This window comes from Ovis aries, chromosome 24 (genome assembly GCF_016772045.2).
Source record: "Ovis aries strain OAR_USU_Benz2616 breed Rambouillet chromosome 24, ARS-UI_Ramb_v3.0, whole genome shotgun sequence".
NCBI classification, from domain to species: Eukaryota; Metazoa; Chordata; class Mammalia; order Artiodactyla; family Bovidae; genus Ovis; species Ovis aries.
This window is the reverse complement of record NC_056077.1, coordinates 29,633,028-29,653,744: the sequence shown is the minus strand read 5'-3', so window position 1 is coordinate 29,653,744 and position 20,717 is coordinate 29,633,028. Positions and strand designations below refer to the sequence as shown.

At 43.6% G+C, this 20,717-nt stretch overlaps 1 protein-coding gene across 1 annotated transcript in view; it reads left to right on the top strand.

Moving 5' to 3' along the window:
• Window positions 1-20,717, top strand: part of GALNT17 (polypeptide N-acetylgalactosaminyltransferase 17) — a 427,725-nt gene that overhangs the window by 393,811 nt on the left and 13,197 nt on the right. Inside the window, exons 7-9 of the mRNA XM_027961707.3 lie at window positions 6,671-6,856; window positions 9,274-9,411; window positions 18,108-18,203. Coding sequence (XP_027817508.1) covers window positions 6,671-6,856; window positions 9,274-9,411; window positions 18,108-18,203 — 420 coding nt within the window. The remainder of the gene's footprint in view (window positions 1-6,670; window positions 6,857-9,273; window positions 9,412-18,107; window positions 18,204-20,717) is intronic.

Here is a 20,717-nt window from a genome sequence, read left to right as displayed (position 1 = left end):
TGCCTTTATATCCCTGGCAGCGTTTAGCTCCAAGCTCCAGTCTTAGTATACATATATGTAGCTTAAATGACTAAGAGAGGGAAATTGCTAGAATTACCAGTTGGGTGCTGAAAGTACAAAGATGGATAAAATGCTTGATATCTACTTGATCAGAGCTGCTCTTTGCAAGGAGGGATAGGCCAAAGGGAGGAGTCTGTAAAGAGGTCAGAGATGGAAGGAGCCAGAGAAAGCCAGCATGGGGCAGTCTTAAGTACAGGGAAAGAGAGAGAGAGGTGAGGAATGGGGAAAGACAGGGCCAAACTGACCCCAAGGGGGCTGATTGAGGCTGCTTTGAGCTGTTTTTCTAACATAGAAGCCCAGACCTCTCTGACAGTTACATGCTAGCAGTAAGATAGTAAGGCTGGGAAAAATTTTAAGTCGATGAGCATAAACCTGATATTATTTATTTTCCTCCCCAATATTATTCTTTTACACACACAAGCAACAGCAACAAAAATCAAAAGAAAGGAACAAAGAGCTTTTCCAACACTCTTTTCATGCTCCATCAATCAAGTTGCTTTCAATATGTGTTTCTCTCCTCCTGTGAAATCACATGTCATTTGCCAAGCTTTGTTTTAATTCCTCATCTTGCATTAAGAGAAATGACTTGGATCAACAGGCAATAGAACTCAGGTATTTTAGAGGTTCTCACCTCTGTGGTATTTAAATTGAAATATGTCTTGAGGTCCATATTGGTAAATCCTATTTCTGAGAAACAATCATAAATAAAAGAGAGGTTTGAAATTGAATCTTTGGAAAAGGACTTGTGAAGGAAAGCCAGTATGTGTCCATCCAGTTTAGTGGGATGGAATGTGCATTTAAACTGGGAAAAACCAGCTCACCGTCTCCAGGCTGGCAAAGGGGAGCACCAAGGATCAGGGGTGATCCTGTCCATGTGGGAAGTGGGTTATCAGGGAGTCTCAAAAAAGATTGGAAGGACAGAAGTAACAAAGTAAATGTTCTCTTAGCCAGAAATCTGCATTGTTTTGAACAGATCTTTGCCAACAGACAAAAGGCTAAAATTTGCAAGCTCTTGGATCACAGAATGGGGTTGTTGATGTAAGTTCTGCGTTGAGCATTCCTCCAACACTGCTTTCAATGTTGTAAATAGGTTTTAGTGGTTTCCAAAATGACTTCAATCTGATACCAGGAGGAATTCCTGTCCATGGGGAGGAGACATTGAGAGACCAGCTCCAGTGCTTCAGGGCTTCACTCCGAGAGGATGAAAGGGGCCCCAGCACTGGGCTTCCAGTTTCTCAGGGTCTCATACTAGGTCAGGCCTTGACGGGAGCCTGTGAAACTAAGGACTCTGGAGGTTAGGGTCAGGGGGCTCCCCCCTCCCTGCCGGGCTGGAGTTTTGGGGTTACACCTTTTCATTTAGTGTTCTAGACTGCAGGATGTGGTCACAGGAAACACATCAGTTTACTTAATTCTCGGTTCTTTGACTCTCCCCTCCTCACTTTTTTTAGGGGTAAACTGTTTTCTCTCCTATATTCCAAATCTACATGACAAAATCTAGAGAAACGTCTCTTTTCTCCTCTTCTGAGATGAAGAAAGGTGTCAGTGACATCTCCTTTTACATCAGGTATCTGTCCTCATGAATTGGAAAGAAAGCTTACTGAAAATGACTGGAGGCCTTCACAGAGAAGCCCGCCCGTTTCTGTCTGGCTGACCTGTCAGCTGTCTGGAATTTTCCCATTGGAGAGAATTCCCAGGGTTCCTTATTCTCATGCTGAGGAAAGCCAAACATGACTTACTTTACAATAAAGCAGCGTCCTGCAAGACAGCAGAGTAGGATACCGCTTCATCCCTGGGGGACCGGGGAGATGCAGAGCTGCCTTGCTAGGTTTGGCTGAGACACCAGGATGAACAGTCTCAGGCACCTGGTGGGAGAGGGAGAAAGTGATTTGGTTGATGTTACACAGCTAGTTTTTGGAGGAGGCAGAGCAAGAATGTTGCCCTCTGCTGCCTGGTTCATTCCTCTGCACCTCACTGCCCTCTCCACGTCCGCCCTACACAGAGTCCGTGGAATAGGCTGCCCGTAAGGAATGATTTGAAAGACCTTACACATTGGAATGGAGAAGGCGATGGCACCCCACTCCAGTACTCTTGCCTGGAAAATTCCATGGGTGGAGGAGCCTGGTAGGCTGCAGTCCGTGGGGTCGCGAAGAGTCAGACACGACTGAGCGAATTCACTTTCACTTTCATGCGTTGGAGAAGGAAATGTCAGCCCACTCCAGTGTTCTTGCCTGGAGAATCCCAAGAATGGCAGAGCCTGGTGGGCTGCCATCTATGGGGTCGCACAGAGTCGGACATGACTGAAGCGACTTAGCACCAGCAGCACATTGGAATCCAAAAAGATGATGAAGTGCGAGATAAGAGAAAGAGAAAAGACCCTGGAAGCCAACTTCATTTTCACTCTGAGGCCTCAGCTCATCATACGAAGATAAACGATCCAATTAAAACTTGGATGGAGAATCTGAATAGACTTCTCTGCAGACAGACAAATGGCCAAGAAGTGCAAGAGAAAGTGCTCAACATCATTAGCCATTGGGGAGATGCAAATCAAAGCCATAATATGATGCTACTTCACACTCACTAGCATGGCTCTAATCAAAAAGATGGACAGTGACAAGGGTTAGCAAGGATGGGGAGAACTAAGAAACTCATTACACTGCTGGGCGTAATGTAGAATGGTGCAGCCGCTTTGGAGAAGTCTAGTAGATCCTCAAAAGGTTAAACATCAATGTACCCTAAGACCCAGCAATGCCACTTCTAGGGTAGGTACCCAGGGGAAATGATAACATATATCCGTATATATAAAAACCTGTATATGGATATTCATGGCAGGGTTATTTTTAATTGCCCAATGGAAACAACCCGAGTGGCCATCAACTAATAATTGTATAAACAACATGTAGGACATCTATACAATGGAATAGTATTCTACTGTATAAAGCAATGCAGTCATTCATTGCAGCATGGATAAAACATGAAAACATGATGCTAAGAAGAACTCAACCATCTGAGATCTTCCCCAAGCTCAGCTTTGCTTTTTGCAGTCCTCCTGAAAAGTGAAAGTGAAAGTAAAAGTCATTCAGTCGTGTCTGACTCTCTGCGACCCCTCCCCAAACTGGAATCCATCCCTTGAATCCCAAACTGGAATCCATCCCTTGAATCTTCTTTTCCCCATCTCTCTGTGTATACATTCGTTTCTCTATTTTTGTTACAGCTTTGTTGAGATATGCGCATACTGTTAGAGTTCACCCATTTAAAGTGTTCAAGTCATTGGTTTTTAGTAGATTCAAAATGTGCTGCAGCATTCACTATAATCAATATTAGAACATTTTCATCACCCTAAAAGGAAACTCCGTCCCTACTAGCAGTCACTCTATTCCTGTGACCCTACCTGCAGCCCTTGGCAACCATCGATTTACTTTCTGTCTCTGTGAGTTTTCTTTTACTGGACATTTCGTATAAACAAAATCAAATAATATACAGTCCTTTGTGACCAGCTGTTTCACTTATGTAATGTCAGAGTTCATCCATGTTGTAGCATGTGTCTAAATGTTGTTCTTATTGTTAAATAATATTCCATTGTATGAATGTACTGTATTTTGTTTATCCATTCATCAGTTGATAAATCTTTGCCTAATCCTAGGTCATAGAAATTTACTCTTGTGTTTTCTTTCAAGAGTTGTATAGTTTTGGCTCTTACATTTAGGTCTTTGATCCATTTTGAGTTAATTTTTTAAGTATTTATTTACTTATTTGTTTGTTTTTATAATTTCACAGCAGCTTTCTTTGTAGCATAACTAAAGTCAGAACAACTATCGAGAGATACAGGGAAAAAAACTCTAGTATATCCATACAAGGGAATATGACTCAACAATAAAAAGGAGTAAACTATGGATATGAAGTGAAATGGAGTGAAAGTTGCTCAGTCGTGTCCGACTCTTTGCGACCCCACTCCATGCGACTATATAGTCCGTGGAATTCTCCAGGCCAGGATATTGGAGTGGGTAGCTGTTCTCTTCTCCAGGGTGTCTTCCCAAGCAGGGATCGAACCCAGGTCTCCTGCATTGCAGGTGGATTCTTCACCATCTGAGCCACCAAGGAAGCCCAAACTATTGATACATGCAACTATAAAGATCAGTCTCAGAATACCTTTTGCTGAATATAAGCCAGACAACCAAAGAGTGCATTTGGCTGCACCTGGTCATATTTGCAGCACACAGGATCTTCTGTCTTCATTGCAGCGTGCATTCGACTTTAATTGTAGCATACAGTATCTTTTAGTGGTGGCAAGCAAACTCTTAGCTGCAGCATGTGGGATCTAGTACCCTAACCAGGGATCAAACCCAGGTCCCCTGCATTGGGACTGCTAAGTCTCAGCCACTGGACCACCAGGGAAGTTCCCATTCTGAGTTAATTTTTGTATATGTTATGAGGTAGTGGTCCAAAATCACTGGTTTGTATGTTTTCCCGGGACAGTTTTTGTAAAACTATTTCCCCGCCTCTGGATTGTCTTGGTGCTAACCACAGATGTGAGGATTTATTCCTGGACTCTCAATGGATTCTGTTCTGTTGATCTATATGTCTTCTCATTGCAGTGCCACACTGTCCTGATTATGGTAGCTCTGTGACAAATTTTGAGATCAGAAATGGAAGTCCTCTGAGTTTGTTCTTTTCTAGGTTATTTTGGGCCCCTTGTATGTCTGTATCAAATTTAGAACCAGTTTGTTCATTTCTGCCAAGAAGCCATTGGGTGTTTTAAATAAAGATTGTGTTGAATATTTAAATCCATTTGGGAAGTACTGCTAACTTAACTATATTAAGTCTTCTAATCTGTGAACATGGGATGTCTTTCCATTCATTCTCAGAATCTTGAAACTGTCCAGGGTTGCATATCCTGGAATTCTGTGGGTTTGTGTATTGCCCACTCCTGGGAATTCAGCCACCTTCTTTTACCGTGTAAGGTATCTTGCCTTTATCACCCCCACAGACTTCCTTGCCATATTTTGCTTCCCTGACTTGGCTTCTTCTACTGCCAGCAGCTGGGTCTGTCCCAACTCATGGGAGCATCTAGTTGTCAGGTCACGAATCAAACTAGTCTGGACCGCCCAGTGTCTACAGTCTCTTAGCCCCCAGTCTCCTCCTTGAAGAAACAGGCACGATGAGGATTCTTGATTATGGTGAGAGTTTTCCATCTGTATCATTTCTCTGTGGGGTAGCCAGAGGTTGGGGAATAGAAGCAGAAGCGCGTGCGTGCACACACACACACACACACACTTGCATGCACTTGCCACTAAATTCAATCAATAAAGGCCCAGAGGAGGTATGCAAACACTCAAGAAGGTCCCAGAATCCTCACGGAGGGAGTTTGGGAAACTAAGGGTAGAAGAGCTTGAAGTGGATCTGTGCTGACCTCACACACTCAGCGGCACTCTCATTTACAGAGAGGATATGGGAGAGTCTCACAGATCGCTGCAGCTTCTCTGTGTCTTCTTCCTCTTCTCCTTAATCAGTACCAGGAAGTTCATTTTTACAAATTAGTCCTTTTATTTAAAAATATATTTATTTATTTATTTTATCTTTGGCTTCCCTGTGTCTTCCTTTCTGCACGAGGGCTTTCTCCAGGTGCGGCGAGCCGGGCCAACTCGCTAGTTTCAGCGCACAGCCTTCTCCTTGCAGTGGTTTCTGTTGTTGCGCAGCACGGGTTCCGGGGTGTATGCGCTCACTAACTGTGCACACAGCCTAGTTGCCCTTCACCATGTGGACTCTTCCCAGGCTAGAGACGGAACCTGTGTCCCCTGCACTGGCAGGGGGATTCCTAACCACTGGACCACCAGGGAAATCCCAACAAATTAGCCTTTCTTGACAACTGGAAATGTTTTGTTTGTCCTGCGTGGGACCAAGAGAAGTTAGATGGTCCCATTTTCCTCCGGGAGCAGGGCCATTTGATCCTGGAAGCCTGCTGTGCCCCTGAAGAAGATGACAAGTTGTCACCTCCTTGGGCTTTTGCATCTTAAAGGCAATTAACTTCTCAGCCTTCCACTTAAATATTCCAGCCACAAGTGCCACCTGAATATGATGGCACTGGATGGATGCTTCCAGAAGGCCGGGCATCTGTGCTCTTAAGAGACTCCAAAATAGAGCATGTTGATAATGTAGAGTTAGGCCATTGTAGACTTTGTGCTTCCATGAATAGAGATGGTCTGTTATTTTCATTTGAATTTTCCCTTATAGTTCTATAGGGCACAACTTCAGATTGGAAATAAAACCTTCACAGGTGCTGATTGTGCTCTACTGGGAAATTCAGAAAACCCATGTCACCAGGGGCACCTCACATGTATGGGTGTTTCTTAGGAAGAGATAGATTTTAATATTCTGAGCTGCTGTATCTGTAAGAGAAATTCCTCCAAACCTTTTTTTTCTACCAGTTTTAGTCAGGCGAGGTTAAGCTCTAATGCAGTAACAAACCAACCCCGAAATCTCCATGGCTTTATATAATAAGATACATTTCTCACTCATCCTGTCTCCCGAACTGCTGCTTTCAAGTTGAGGGTGGGGGGAAGCAGTGGTCTTTGGGAATTTCTCTGTTGGGTTGATGAAGTCCTTATCCCCACAGGTGTGGCTGTGTGGGGGCAGCATGGAGGTCCTGCCTTGCTCACGGGTGGCCCACATCGAGCGGAAGAAGAAGCCATACAACAGCAACATCGGCTTCTACACCAAGAGGAACGCTCTACGGGTTGCCGAAGTCTGGATGGACGACTACAAGTCTCACGTGTACATAGCGTGGAATCTGCCGCTAGAGGTAGGACCTTCCCCAACACCCTAGAACACTGACCTTGTGCTTGACCGATCACTGATCCCTTTACTAAGCTGATGCTTCCTCCCCAGAAAGATGCTCACCCTTGCAGGATTATAAATACACTTTGAGGTGGCTCACAGACCTCCAGGTTTCAGAACCCTGCTTTACATGGGGATTGGCACCGTGGAAATCTCTAAATCCATTGACAGAGATTAGAAGGATCATAGTGTGTTAATTCCAGTCTCGTTATATTCATCTTGACGCTGAGTGTCAAGACCTGCTCCTGAGCGTGTATTGTGTCTAGAAGATGCTAGGCACCAGACTCCATCATCCACGCTCACTTCCCACAGAGCTCCAGCCACCCCGTGAGGTAGGTCCCAACTGCACGCTGGATCCTTGTTTACACAGCTCTTCAATTCTCTTCCATATTCTGCCCAGAATATAATCTCGGAAAATTCCCATTGCCACAGCCCCACAGGAGTCTTATACGACAGTTGTGCACAGGCTTGTTTGGAATCCCAGCCTTGCCGCTTGTAATTATGACATGTTGAACAAATTTAATTATCATCTCTATATCTTAGGTTCCTCCGTTATCAAATGGGGATTATAGCAAGCCCTCCTTCCTTTAGGTCGATTGTGAAAACTAAATTGGAAGTACTTAACCTGAGTATTAAGTACTAAAGCTAAGGACATGTGATGTACTTGGAGCAATGCCTGGCACAGGATGTGAAATGTTGGCGAGCATTTTTGTCCTCATAGCCCAGTTTGGTCACCTGTACTCTCAGCCATAGTCAGGTTTATCTGTTCAGCTGGAGCTCCTGTAGGTGTCCCAGCCCTGGAATTGTTCCCACTGAGAAATGGCAGCCCCTGTGTTTCAGGAGGCTGGAACCCCAGACAACAGAAGCGCAGTCAAATATGTCTAGATTCGTGTATAGACAGGATAAAAGTGAAGAATTGTTTATCACTGTTGTTACAATTATTAAAATAATGTTCTAAAGCACTGAAAAACCCCTTCCGGCCACATAGCACTTTCTAGCTGTTAAACTAGAAGTGATATTCCACATTATTGTATAAAATAGCAACCTTTGCTGAGCCCTTTATACTGTCCCAGGCACTCGCTAAGGTTCTTGTTTGCAATATCTCATTTACCTCTCATAACCCAACCTCATGACAAAGGAACTACCTGCCCTGATGTCCTCATCTGTAGAGTCGAGATTGTTAACCTTCATCTCATAGGGCTCCTGGGAAGATAAAAATGAGACTTAAAACAGAGTATAACAAATCCTGTGTTCAATAACTGCTAGTTTGATGTGAACCTATTATGTCCATTTTACAGATGGGTAAACTGAAACTCTGGTAAGTTAAATTGACTTGCTTAAGGTCCTACACCCAACACCTGACAGGGCAGGGATGTGAAATGGTGTCTTCGTTCCGCTCTGCCCACAGCCCAGTGCCATCAGTGGAACAAGTGTTGTTATTTTTCTTGTTTGCGATGAGAGCAGTGACCTAGGATGGGCAGGTGACTGGGTCAGAAGAACTCAAGGCTGGTCTCCCAATGCTTTCTCCATCGTTACAAACCACCTCAGGTCCCTAATGCCAGTGTTCCCTACCTGGCTTTTCACAAATGACCATCCTCATTAATCTTGCTAAGTGTATTAAAATAAAGAGTTAAAATATCACTGCCCAGGTTTGCCTTTGAATGTTAATAAGTTTGACATTTAAAGGGACTTTTCTTTTAAAAATCCCTGTTTGACTGCCAAAGAAGAAATCTTAATGAAATCATTTAAACTCTTCTCCTCTTGCTCGAAAATGCTGCTTGGCTGCCATCATAGTGAAGAGGGTATCCTGTCTCGACCGGGCCAGAGCCGTCTTGTGGCTGACTCTGGAGTCGTATTTCAGCTACTTTATTTTCCCCTGTCAGCACACAGCAGCCCATTACAGGTTCATTTCTGTAAAAGCAGAGTGAATTATTCATTAGAACATCATTACAAGCTTTGCAATGGAAAATTATTTTCACATCTGCATATAATGAACTTCACAAAGAGCCTGCAAAAGGGGGAAGGGGAATCACCCACGTACAACGAAGAAAGGCAGGAGGTGGTTATAGGCATTTCTTTTCTTGTCTTAATCAAATAATTCCTGTAATAATTGGGGCTGAGAGTCACTGAAGAAATGGCAGAGATGGAGCCGGGAAAGCAGGTTGTCAGTATCCGTGTGTTGTGGGATTCCTTTCATGGTGATGAAGAAGGCTGGCTTGGGGGCTGCATACTGTGCCCGGGGGGACAGTACTGGCTAGCTCAGGGCTAAAGGATCACCTTTGGGCTTCGGATTTCTCTCTGATGGTTTCCCTGAAGGTGACGCTGCCCGTCTTCTGCTCTGGCCAGAGCTTCCCAATCACTAAACCCTTTGCTTACTTTCAGAATCCAGGAATTGACATTGGCGATGTCTCCGAAAGAAGAGCCTTAAGGAAAAGTTTAAAGTGTAAGAATTTCCAGTGGTATCTGGACCACGTCTACCCAGAAATGCGAAGATACAATAACACCGTTGCCTACGGGGAGGTAATGAAAACCACACTTGCTCTGACTTGGATGGCTGTGCAAGGGGCTGTGGATCACTTGGCTGGGGGGTGAACGACGAAGTCATTCACTCAGTCATTCAGTGATTAGTTTTTTTAGAGGTGCCAGCCTTCACAGCAAGGCTCTCACCAGCTGGTAAGAATGAGTTGTGAATTGTGCGTGCGTGCTCAGTCACTTCCGACTGTTTGCGATCCCCCCTGGACTGTAGCCCTCCAGGATCCTCTGTCCATGGAATCCCCCAGGCAAAAATATTGGAGTGGGTTGCCATTTCCTGCTTCAGGGGATCTTCCCAGCCCAGGGATCGAACCCTCATCTCTTTGTCTCCTGCAGTGCCGGCAGATTCTTTACCACTGAGCCCCCAGGGAAGCCCTGCCAACTGTTGGTGAGACACACGTAATAAATGTCATGATGGGGACGTGGGCCATCACTCGGCCTGCGGTGTGGGGTGGGCCATAAATTGTGTCTAGGGCATTGTGGGGTACCCTGGGGCCCATGCTGAGACGCTGAGTGGCAAGTTGGGTGTAAAGAGAGGCAGAGACTAGACCTGTCTGTCCAGGGCCCACTGCTGTGTACACCAAAGAAAGGATACAAATGCTCCTCTCAGATTTTCTATGCTGAGACAATGTCAGTTTTCTGAACATTAAACAGATTGACCTTTTTCATAGTACAGATGCATAAATCTGCATTTTGAAAACAGCAACAATAGCAGTACACACTTAAAATGTGCCCTACTGTTCTAAGTGTCTTTCACATTTGAGTTCAGTCATCCTCACTTTATCAGGTAGCAGTGTTATTTCCATCTTATTGATAAGAACACTGAGACTTAGAGACATTAAATTATCTAAAGTCTCATAGCTTATAAATCACGAAGCCAGGATTAGACTTAAGCATTCTAATCCCAAAGATAATGTGTACACTTGGATGTATGGTCTGATTTGTTACATGTGTGTATATATTTCTTTTTCCTAAAAATATTTATTTTTATGTGTGTGTGTGTGTGTGCACGCGCACATGTGTCCAACTCTTTGCGACCCCATGGACTGTAGCCTGCCAGGTTTATACATATACTTTTTATATACACATCTGTTTGTATTGGTGTGTGTGTGTGTGTGTGTGTATATATATATATATATATATATATATATATATGATTTTTTTTAAACTAAAACCAGACTGTCCACAATGCCTTATAATTTGAATAGAGAATATTTTCCTATGTCCTTAAGCACTTTTCTGCAACATTATTAATGGCTGTATAAGATGGTATAAAATATATATATTTTAAACTAATATCAGACTGTCCACAATGCCTTATAATTTGAAATGTTACTAATAATAGAGAATATTTTCCTGTGTCCTTAAGCACTTTTCTACAACATTATTAATGGCTGTATAAGATGGTATAAAATATATATATGTATATATTTTAAACTAAAATCAGGCTGTCCACAATGCCTCATAATTTGAAATGTTACTAACGATACAATATTTTCCTGTGCGGTTAAGCCTTTTTATGCAACCTTATCAACGGCTGTATAAGATGGTACCTTTTGTGTATGGCTGTGTTTTGCTTGAAAACATAGACATTTGTGTTGTTTCTCTTTTTTAAAAAAATATGGTAAGCACCACTGCTGACAACGTGCATGTATGTAAGCCCGGGGCATCTGCCCTGTATCCCTGTGTTTTTGGATGAGGGGTTGGTGACACAGACTCTGGTCAGAGCTCAGGGAGCCGGGTGCTCCGGACCCAACAGAGATGCCCCACTAGCTCTGCAGCTGGGTTTCTGCCCAGGTCTCCCTGGAAGTCCTGAGGCTGGGAAAACCCTCATGGGCTTAGAGCATTTCCTTTTTCTACAGTTGTGCATTTTTCTATTTTATGGGAGAAACCTTTCGGAGGAATTAAGTCAGCCCCAGGTTAAATCATCAAAGTGCAGGCAAAGTGTTCCTTCCAAGCTGGAATCTGGATGTGGAGCTTGCTTCTTATGGGGCTTCCCAGGTGGCTCAGTGGTCAAGAGTTCACCTGCCATTCCAGGAGCTGCGAGAGACGTGGGTTTGATCCCTGGGTCGGGAAGCTCCCCTAGAGGAGGAAATGGCTACCCACTCCAGTATTCTTTCCTGGAAAATCCCACGGACAGAGGAGCCTGGTCAGCTACAGTCCATGGAGTCGTAAAGAGATGGATAAGTTTGAGCAACTGAGCATGCACACCCACAAGTGTAGTGGCTGGGGACGCACGAAGATTCTAGAGCCAGCCTGCTGGATTCAAGCCCAAGTGGCTCCTTTTAGCGTCTGTCCCCTCATCTGTAAAATGAGGGTGTGAAAGTACCTACTGGTTGTTGGGTTGGGGTTGTTGGGAAGATGAAAAACAAGACGCCATATACAGACTTCTTAGAACAGTACCTGGTACATCCTGCTAGCTATTAACAGGCGCACACTGCTTTGTCTTCCTTAAAATAAAAACATGTTTCTTTTTGTTTTTGGTTTTCAAAGATCAAACATAAAGATCACATGGAAAAACAGTGGGCAGTGAAAGGATTATTCATAAGACAATTGGGTAAATCACCCAGCTCTTTGGAAAAGAGAACAATTTAGATTCTTAAAGCAAATCCCAAAGTATATTTCAGATGGACTGTAAGCATTGAATGAAAGAAAAGAAGCCATAATGGAACCATCCAGAAATAGATATGAATCTGAACTGTTAAAGGGGAAGGGCTTTCTAAGAGTGAAAGCTATGGAAGAGAATGCAAAGGAAAATGACATTTGATATGGGCTCATAAATATTAAAATAACCTATATATCAACTGAATGGAGAAATAATATGCCAAGGTGGAAATCTGTATATCATAAATACGATAGATGAATGGATAATATCATTAATGTATAATGAACTCCACAAATAGATTTTAAATGAAATTTTTTATTTAAATGAGAAAACATCCCCAAAGAAAAAGAGACAAAGTACAAGAGAAAATACAAGTGGGTGAAATTTTTATATTTATTTCATAATCAAAGAAATTTTAAAAAAATTTAAAATACACCGGGGTAAAAAATAACATAAAATACACTGAGGTAGCTTTTTGTCTTCAGAGAAAGCAATGGCAACCCACACCAATACTCTTGCCTGGCAAATCCCATGGACAGAGGAACCTGGTAGGCTGCAGTCTGTGGGGTCTCTAGGAGTCAGACACGACTGAGCGACTTCATTTTCACTTTTCACTTTCATGCACTGGAGAAGGAAATGGCAACCCACTCCAGTGCTCTTGCCTGGAGAATCCCAGGGATGGGGAAGTCTGGTGGGCTGCCGTCTATGGGGTCTCACAGAGTCGGACACGACTGAAGCGATTTAGCAGCAGCAGCAGCTTTTTGTCTTACACTAAAAGAACAAAGATTCATTTTTGGAATATCTGTTGGTGCTTTGCCAGCCAGGTCTTGATAATATGAAAACCACAGATCCTCTAATGAGAGTGCAAATTGAAACAAGCTTTTTAAAAAGCAATTTGAACCACATGTATTAAAAGGCTTAATGATAGTCATACTTCCTCTCCATTCTTATCCCAAGCAAATAATCTGAAATGAGGACACAGATTTGCAAGTAACATTGTTCATCTCAGGGATTTTTGTTTCCTCGATTGAAAATTTGAATTTAACTTGAAGGTTAGTTAAATTGTAGTTTGCAGTATTTTGCAGCATTTCAGAAGATCTATACAGAAGTTTGATGCAAGAAAAATATTGATAGTATAAGCCTTAAGAGAAAAAAGTCAGGGTTATGAAATTAGACTAGCCACTATTTTAGATTAGTAGTAAAGAATCCACCTGCAATGCAGAAGACATGGGTTCAATCCCTGGCCCGGGAAGATCCTCCAGAGAACAAAATGGCAACCCATTCCAGTATTCTTGCCTAGGAAATCCCATGAACAAAGGAGCCTGGTGGGCTGCAGTCCATGGGGTCACAAAAGACTTGGACATGACTTAAGGGACTAAACAGCAACAAAAAAGTAAGACAGGAGTATGGGAGGGGAAACTTCTACACAGGGGACAGGCAGTTTTTAATGTGGTGTTTTCTCACGTTTTCTCAATTATCACTAATGTTTATATGATAATGTTATGATTAGAAGAAAAATAGTTATGAAAAGAAGAACAATAAAAATGATAAAATCCTAGGAGGCTAGGGCAGCGTTCCACAGGCTGTGCCCTGCGCAATTTCACATGAAGCAGAGTGTAAGTGACATCTCTGGAGCTGATGGTTGGAATGGCTTTAGAGGTAACATAGAGATCATAATCTGATTTTTTTGGAGGAGGGAAAGCTTTTGTTTTTGCAAATTTTCCTATCTTTTTTTTATTTTAAATTTTTATTTTTACTTTATTTTACTTTACAATACTGTATTGGTTTTGCCATACATTGACATGAATCCACCACGGGTGTACATGCATTCTCAAACATGAACTCCCCGCCCACCTCCCTCCCCATAACATCTCTCTGGGTCATCCCCATGCACCAGCCCCAAGCATCCTGTATCCTGCATCGGACATAAATTCAGTACATACAGTATACAGAAAATATAAAGATAAAAACAAAACTTATTTCAAATCCCAATTCCCAGCTATGATCAGTGTTAACATGTCAGGGCACTGGCCTCTGTGATGCCTTCTGTGCTTGCTGAGCCCACCATTTACTGAAGTATATTTCAGATGGACGACAGTATTAAGTGGAAGAAATCAAACTGAGTCAAATTCAGCCTGGTAACAAAAGCTAGCATTATTTAGACAACTCTGATTTAACACTCCTGTGGGTTCTTTTCACTACACCCTGCCTGACCACCTACTCTGTGTGTATTTTCTTTTTTTCAGATTTTATTTTATTTACTTTTTTTTTTTTACTTTACAGTATTGTATTGGTTTTGCCATACTTGCTGCCTTTTGTTTTTCATGTGCGATTCTGTGTGAGTGTTTTTTTGTAGGCCACTGAATATTTCTGGTTTTAATGCTCCAGTCTCCTTCTTCAGGTTTTAACTCTGTTTGGAGGCTTTTTAAAAAGCTTTCTAGTCCTGTAAACTGTATATATCCTGTTCTTAGTCACATTTTGGTAACTTCTATTTTTTTAAAAAAATTCTAATTTAAAGGGTTTTTTAAACCTCTTTTGGCAGTGCCCCATGGCATGTGGGATTTTAGTTCCCCTACCAGGGAAGGCACCAGTGCCCCTGCATTGGAAATATGGACTCTAAAATGGCATTTTAATTTATGCTTCAGTAAGGCTTCCCAGTTGGCGCTAGTGGTAAAGAACCTGCCTGCCAATGCAGGAGACTTAAGAGACATGGTTCGATCCATAGTTCGGGAAGATTCCCTGGAGAAGGAAATGGCAAACCACCCTAGTATTCTTGCCTGGAGAATCCCATGGGCAGAGGAGCCTGATGGGCTACAATCCATGGGGTCCCAAAGAATCCGAAATGACTGAAGTAACTGAGCATGCATGCATATTTCAGTAAAAGCTGAAGCTCCAATACTTTAGCCACCTGATGCGAAGAGCCAGCTCATGAGAAAAGACCTTGATGCTGGGAAACACTGAGGGCAAGAGGAGAAGGGGGCGACAGAGGATGAGGTGGTTGGATGGCATCACTGACTCAGTAGACATGAGTTCGAGCAAACTCTGGGAGATAATAAAAGACAGGGGAGTCCGGTGTGCTGCAATTCATGGGGTTGCAAAGAGTTGGACACAACTTAGAGACTGAACAACATACTTCAATAAAAAGAAAAAAAAAGTAAAAAGAAAGATATGCAAATATGTTATGTCCTGACTCACATGTGTAAGATATTGCCTTCCCAATGCACAAGCACTTCGATGTATACAGAAACATTAAGCCACCAACTCTTGCTCAAAATTCTGTGCTTGGCTCATCTGGAAAAACCTCTGCTCCCTAGTTCACTTTTGCTCATCTTTTTTTTTTTCTTTAAGCATTATTTATATGAAATACAACACACATAAATATACATAAACCCAACATGTGCAGCATAATAATATAAAGTAAAAATCCATGTAGACATCCCTGAGTGAAAAATAAAACATCATTAGCATCTCTTTCACTTAATCCTTTTTAACATTTAGCTCAGGAGTCGCCTCCCCTTAGTCTCTGAAGCCTCAGATGGGGTGAGGGCATCTCTTCACTGCCCTGGCATCATTCGCTTATTGTACTACCTCTTCCTGCGTCTGTCTCTCTCTTCAGCCCATCCTTCAGAGCAGGTACTCTTTTGGTTTTTTCAGTCTTTGATTGTTAAATTTAGCACAATACCAACCCCTTACCAGATTCAGGAAACATTTATTAGGTTACTGCACCATAGATTTGTTTGCATAAACATCAGGAAAAAATTCAAAAGACTAGCATTGTGATATCATTATATGGAACACATATGCCATAAAACATTAATATTCTTCATATGTAAAGAGCTCTTACAAATCTATAATAAAACCACTTGAGATCTCAATGGGGAAATAAACCAATAATTCTCAAAAAGGGAAATAATTGCCAAACATGAAGCCTCCCAACTTACCATTTAGTATAAATTTATAAAAATAGGATATCTTTTGTCAGTCCTCCAAACAATATTTTTTAATTAATTTTATCACCTCTAATTTTTACTTTTTTTTAAAACATTGTTAGACTTCATTAGACATTTCTACCATATTGCTCTTCTATATACAAGAAAGAGAAGAATACAAGCAAAATGCCTGGGTAAAAGTATTGCTAAAATTTCATCACTTTCAAAAATCTAACTCTTCTGAATTACTTTTTTACTCAGAAGTTGTCTGTGTTTTTCCATATAATTAATCTTTGCACCACTGAAAGCACTGGCAACACGCATTTCTTAAAGCATCAGTTAATATAAAGGAACTAAAGCTGTGGTGCTAAGCTGTGGTCTCCTAAGCTAGCTTTGTCATTCTTTAAAGATTGCTTGCTTTGGACCATCTTTGGAATGTCTGATTCAACGCTTCTCTCTATACCCCTCTTTATGGACTTTTGGAATCTTAGGTTGAAAAGAATGCTTCTCTTCAAAAAGAAAGAAAAAGAGAATCCATCCTAGGTATTTCAAACACAAGTATTTAAGACAAGGAATTGGTTCCAGGAGAAAAGGGATGATATTCAGCTATCAGAAGCTGCCTTTCCTGTGGCTTGAAACCAGTAGGCTACAAAAAAATGTTCCTCTACTGATTTTTTTTCCCCAAGCTGGTGTTCTTTTTCTTTCTCTCTCTCCAGCTTTATTGACCTATAATTGACATGCTGCTGCTAAGTCGCTTCAGTCGTGTCCGACTCTGTGCGACCCCATAGACGGCAGCTCACCAGGCTCCCCTGTCTCTGGGATTCGCCAGGCAAGAACACTGGAGTGGGTTGCCATTGCCTTCTCCAATGCATGAAAGTGAAAAGTGAAAGGGAAGCCGCTCAGTCGTGTCGGACTCTTAGCGACCCCATGGACTGCAGCCTACCAGGCTCCTCCGCCCATGGGATTTTCCAGGCAAGAGTACTGGAGTGGGGTGCCATTTGAAGTGTTAATCGCTCAGTCGTGTCCTTACCCTTTGTGACCCCATGAACTGTAGCCCACCAGGCTCCTCTGTCCATGGGATTCTCCAGGCAAGAATACTGAAGTGGGTTGCCATTCCCTTCTCCAGGGGATCTTCCCCATCCAGGGATTCAACTCGGGTCTCCCCACTGCGGGCAGATTCTTTACTGTCTGAACCACCAGGGAAGCTAATATTGTATAAGTTTAAGTGGTATAATCTCCACAGTAACAGTCGCAACCACCTCAGGTCACCCCAGGTTGCCATCTTGAGTGAACCTGGCGGGAGGTGCAAGATGAACTAGCCAATGGGAGACTTGCGTTTTCACAGCCCTTGGGCCCTGTGTGTGTTAGTCGCTTAGTCCAGTCCGACTCTGTGCGACCCCACGAACTGTAGCCCCCCAGGCTTCTCTGTCCATGGAATTCTGCCGGCCAGAATACTGGAGTGGGTAGCCTGTCCGTTCTCCAGGGGATCATCCCAACCCAGGGATCGAACCCAGGTCTCCGGTATTGCAGGCGGATTCTTTACCAGGTGAGACACAAAGGAAGCCACAAGGGAAGCAGACTCTTTACCGTTTGAGCTACAGGGAAGTCTGGTTCAGATGGTAAAGTGTCTGCCTGCAATGCAGGAGACCCGGTTTCAATCCCTGGGTCAGGAAGATCCCTGGAGAGGGAAATGACAACTCACTCCAGTACTCTTGCCTGGAAAATCCCATAGATGGAGGAGCCTGGTAGGCTACAGTTCATGAAGTCGCAAAGAGTCGGACACGACTGAGCGACTTCACTTTAAATGGTACAACTTGTTAATTTGATACCTTTACGTATTGCAAAATTACCACCATAATGTTTGCTAACATGTCACATATGCTGAGAATGAGGGATTATGTGCTTGGTGGGGTACGCGGTCACAGGCAGAGGGTCAGTGCCCACACCACCCACTGGAGGACTGTCTTTCTTGCTAAATGATCTCCTCTAAGATTCAAGCTTTGGCCCTTTCTTGGGGGTGGGGGTGTGGAGGGGAGGTCTCATGGCGTCTGCATTAAGAAGTCAGAACCAAGTTGAGGTGGAGTGGTGGGTGGGGAGCAGTCGCTTCACCAGATGAGATCTGACGGGTCCTGTTTGGCCTGTTCCCGCAGCTTCGCAACAACAAGGCAAAAGACGTCTGCTTGGACCAGGGGCCAATGGAGAACCACACGGCAATACTATACCCGTGCCACGGCTGGGGACCCCAGGTAGGAGCCCTGTCTCTGACCAGGAAGGGAGTTAAGTTCACTGCACCTACTAGGGATTCGTAGGACTTCTGGAAACTTCTTTTGTCTTCTCCTTTGGTAGCTATTGACTGTTCTGAGCAGGTGAGGGGCTTTCTGGTGGTTTCTCTACAGGAACAAGGGAGAAGATTCACAGGTGGCTGCATCAGCACAGATATTAAGAGGATAAAGGGGCACTCTCCTACGGAAAGGAAACTGTGCTTACATTTTGGTAGCATTTGCTAATAGGCAAATAGATGTCACATGTACGTATGTTTACTGGTAACAAAGCAAGCCTGCTTACATCAAAGAAAGAGTTAGCCGCTCCTCTCGTGAGAACCTGATTGGTGTGTCTGTTCCGAAAGGCCATCGTAAGCTTTTCTTTCATGTTTATTTACCTATTCGGTTGCACTGGGTCTTATTTGCCACACACAGGATCTGTAGCTGTGGTATGTGGGACCTAGTTCCCTGACCAGGGATCGAACCCAGGCCCCCTGCACTGGGAGTGTGGAGTCTTAGCCACTGTCATCAGTTTGGTGGTGAGTATGGCCCAGTCTGCAAGCACTGGTACAGTGCTGAGCCTTGACTGGGAGGGAGTGATGTGCTGGCAGTAACATTTTAAAGAACACACGAGTCTTCTGGTCTCTCAGGAGACAGCAAAGATAACCAAAGAGGGCAAAACAATGGACGAACACAGTAAGAGTAGAACTTGGTAAATGAATTTCCTTTGACAGCTCTGTGTTAGCCCGTGCTGTGCGTGTGCATGGGTGTGTGCATGGACGTGTGCACCGGGAGAGCTTAGCAGGTCCTCTGGCACTGGGAGAAAACAGATCCAAAGACATCAGTAGACTTGACATGCGTGAAAATGTAAAACACTTTTATGTTAACCAGGAGTAATAAAAGGCACACCACAAACTGGGAAGACATATTCAATTTCAGAGGCACACGAGGTGGTTGGTTCTAAGCCAGACTCATATTCTCCTTTTGTTCGTCTGTGAAAGGAAGACCGTGGACACAATGCCCTGTGAGCTCCCTTCATCTCTCTTATGTTCTCTGAACACACACGTTCACCTGCAAGTTCACGTACATCAGGCGTACACACATCCTCTCATGTGCATTCGTGGCTCATGGGTTTGCTCAGCTCTGGACGCTTGTGCTCTCCTGTTAAGCTGGCATCTGGAAAGAGACGAGCCGTATTTCCTCTGCTGTCACCGCAGGTAGTTCTCATAATCCAGACCCCACTCCCTTCATTGTGTGACTGGTCCTCTGAAAGTAATTCCAGGCAGTTGAATCCTGAGTCCTTTGCTCCTTGTGGTCACTCTAGGAGACAAGCAGGCAGCGTGGAGAAACTGAGGCGTGAAGATGCCTGTGAGCAAAGCTGACCAGAACCCAGGCACTTTAAATTCAAATCCAGTCCACTGAATTCAAGATAATTTCCTGCTTACTCCCTGCCCAGACAGGAACTGGTCACCGAGTTCTCCTCTCCTGCTAGGAGCTTTGGCCTTCATAGCCCAGTGCAGAAAATACCTAGAATTCATCTTTTACCCACCCCTCCTGCATTCACGAACTTTTCCAAATGGATGCTCCTGCCACTTAGTTGATGATGGGACAGCAAACCAAATCAGGCTCGTCCTTAATCCTCCCAATTCTGGGAGGAACACCTGTGCGCATGGGCCATGGTGGTTTTCCATTAGCTGATTTTGTGAAAGCAAATCTAATCTTTTTTTTTTTTTCTGTTCTACCACATGTCCTGAATTAGAGTGCAGCCTTGGTACTGCTTGCTCTCCACCTGCCAGGCTGCCTCTCCCCTCGCTCATCAAGCTTTCCTCCTATTCTTCCCAAACCCACTCGCCCTAGGCTCTAAGTGTTTCCCCACCAGTCATGTGTCCTGACATGCTTTTAAACCACCTCATAACGTGCTGTGGGCAAACTGAATCAAAGCTCCTGTAACTAGGCGTGTTCGACATTGTTAGCTTAATTAATGGACTCTGTGTTGTAATTTATTATCAGACAGCAATTAAACAGAGATAAAATAGGCACTGAGGAGGGTAATTTCCTGTCTTCAACATGTGTTTGTCAACAAGATGGAAATGGGTCCCGGCCTCTCAGAAGAGCCTGCTCAATCACGAGCTAGTGACCGGCCTTGCTCTGGTCTGGTTACTACTTTGCATCAGACAAACATCAGTTTCTTTTCCGAGCCAGTGTTTTGTTTAAAGGCATTTTTCTTTAAACTGGCTCTTTTATCTTTAAATAAACTTTATATCACAGGCATAGAAAAAATAGATGTCAAGGGCACAATAGCAGCCTTTGGTGTCAGCTTGATCCTATTTAGAGTGGGAGGTTTTCTCTAAGGAGACCCAGGGCTCCCCTCCCCCAGCTTTTGCCATCTTGGGCCCAGGTCTGGCGTGGGGTGGGGAGTGGTGGGGTGACTTCACTGAAACAGCCAAGGTCTTCCTGCCAGGGTATCGGCTGTGGGATTGTCCTCCTCTGCCAGCCCCT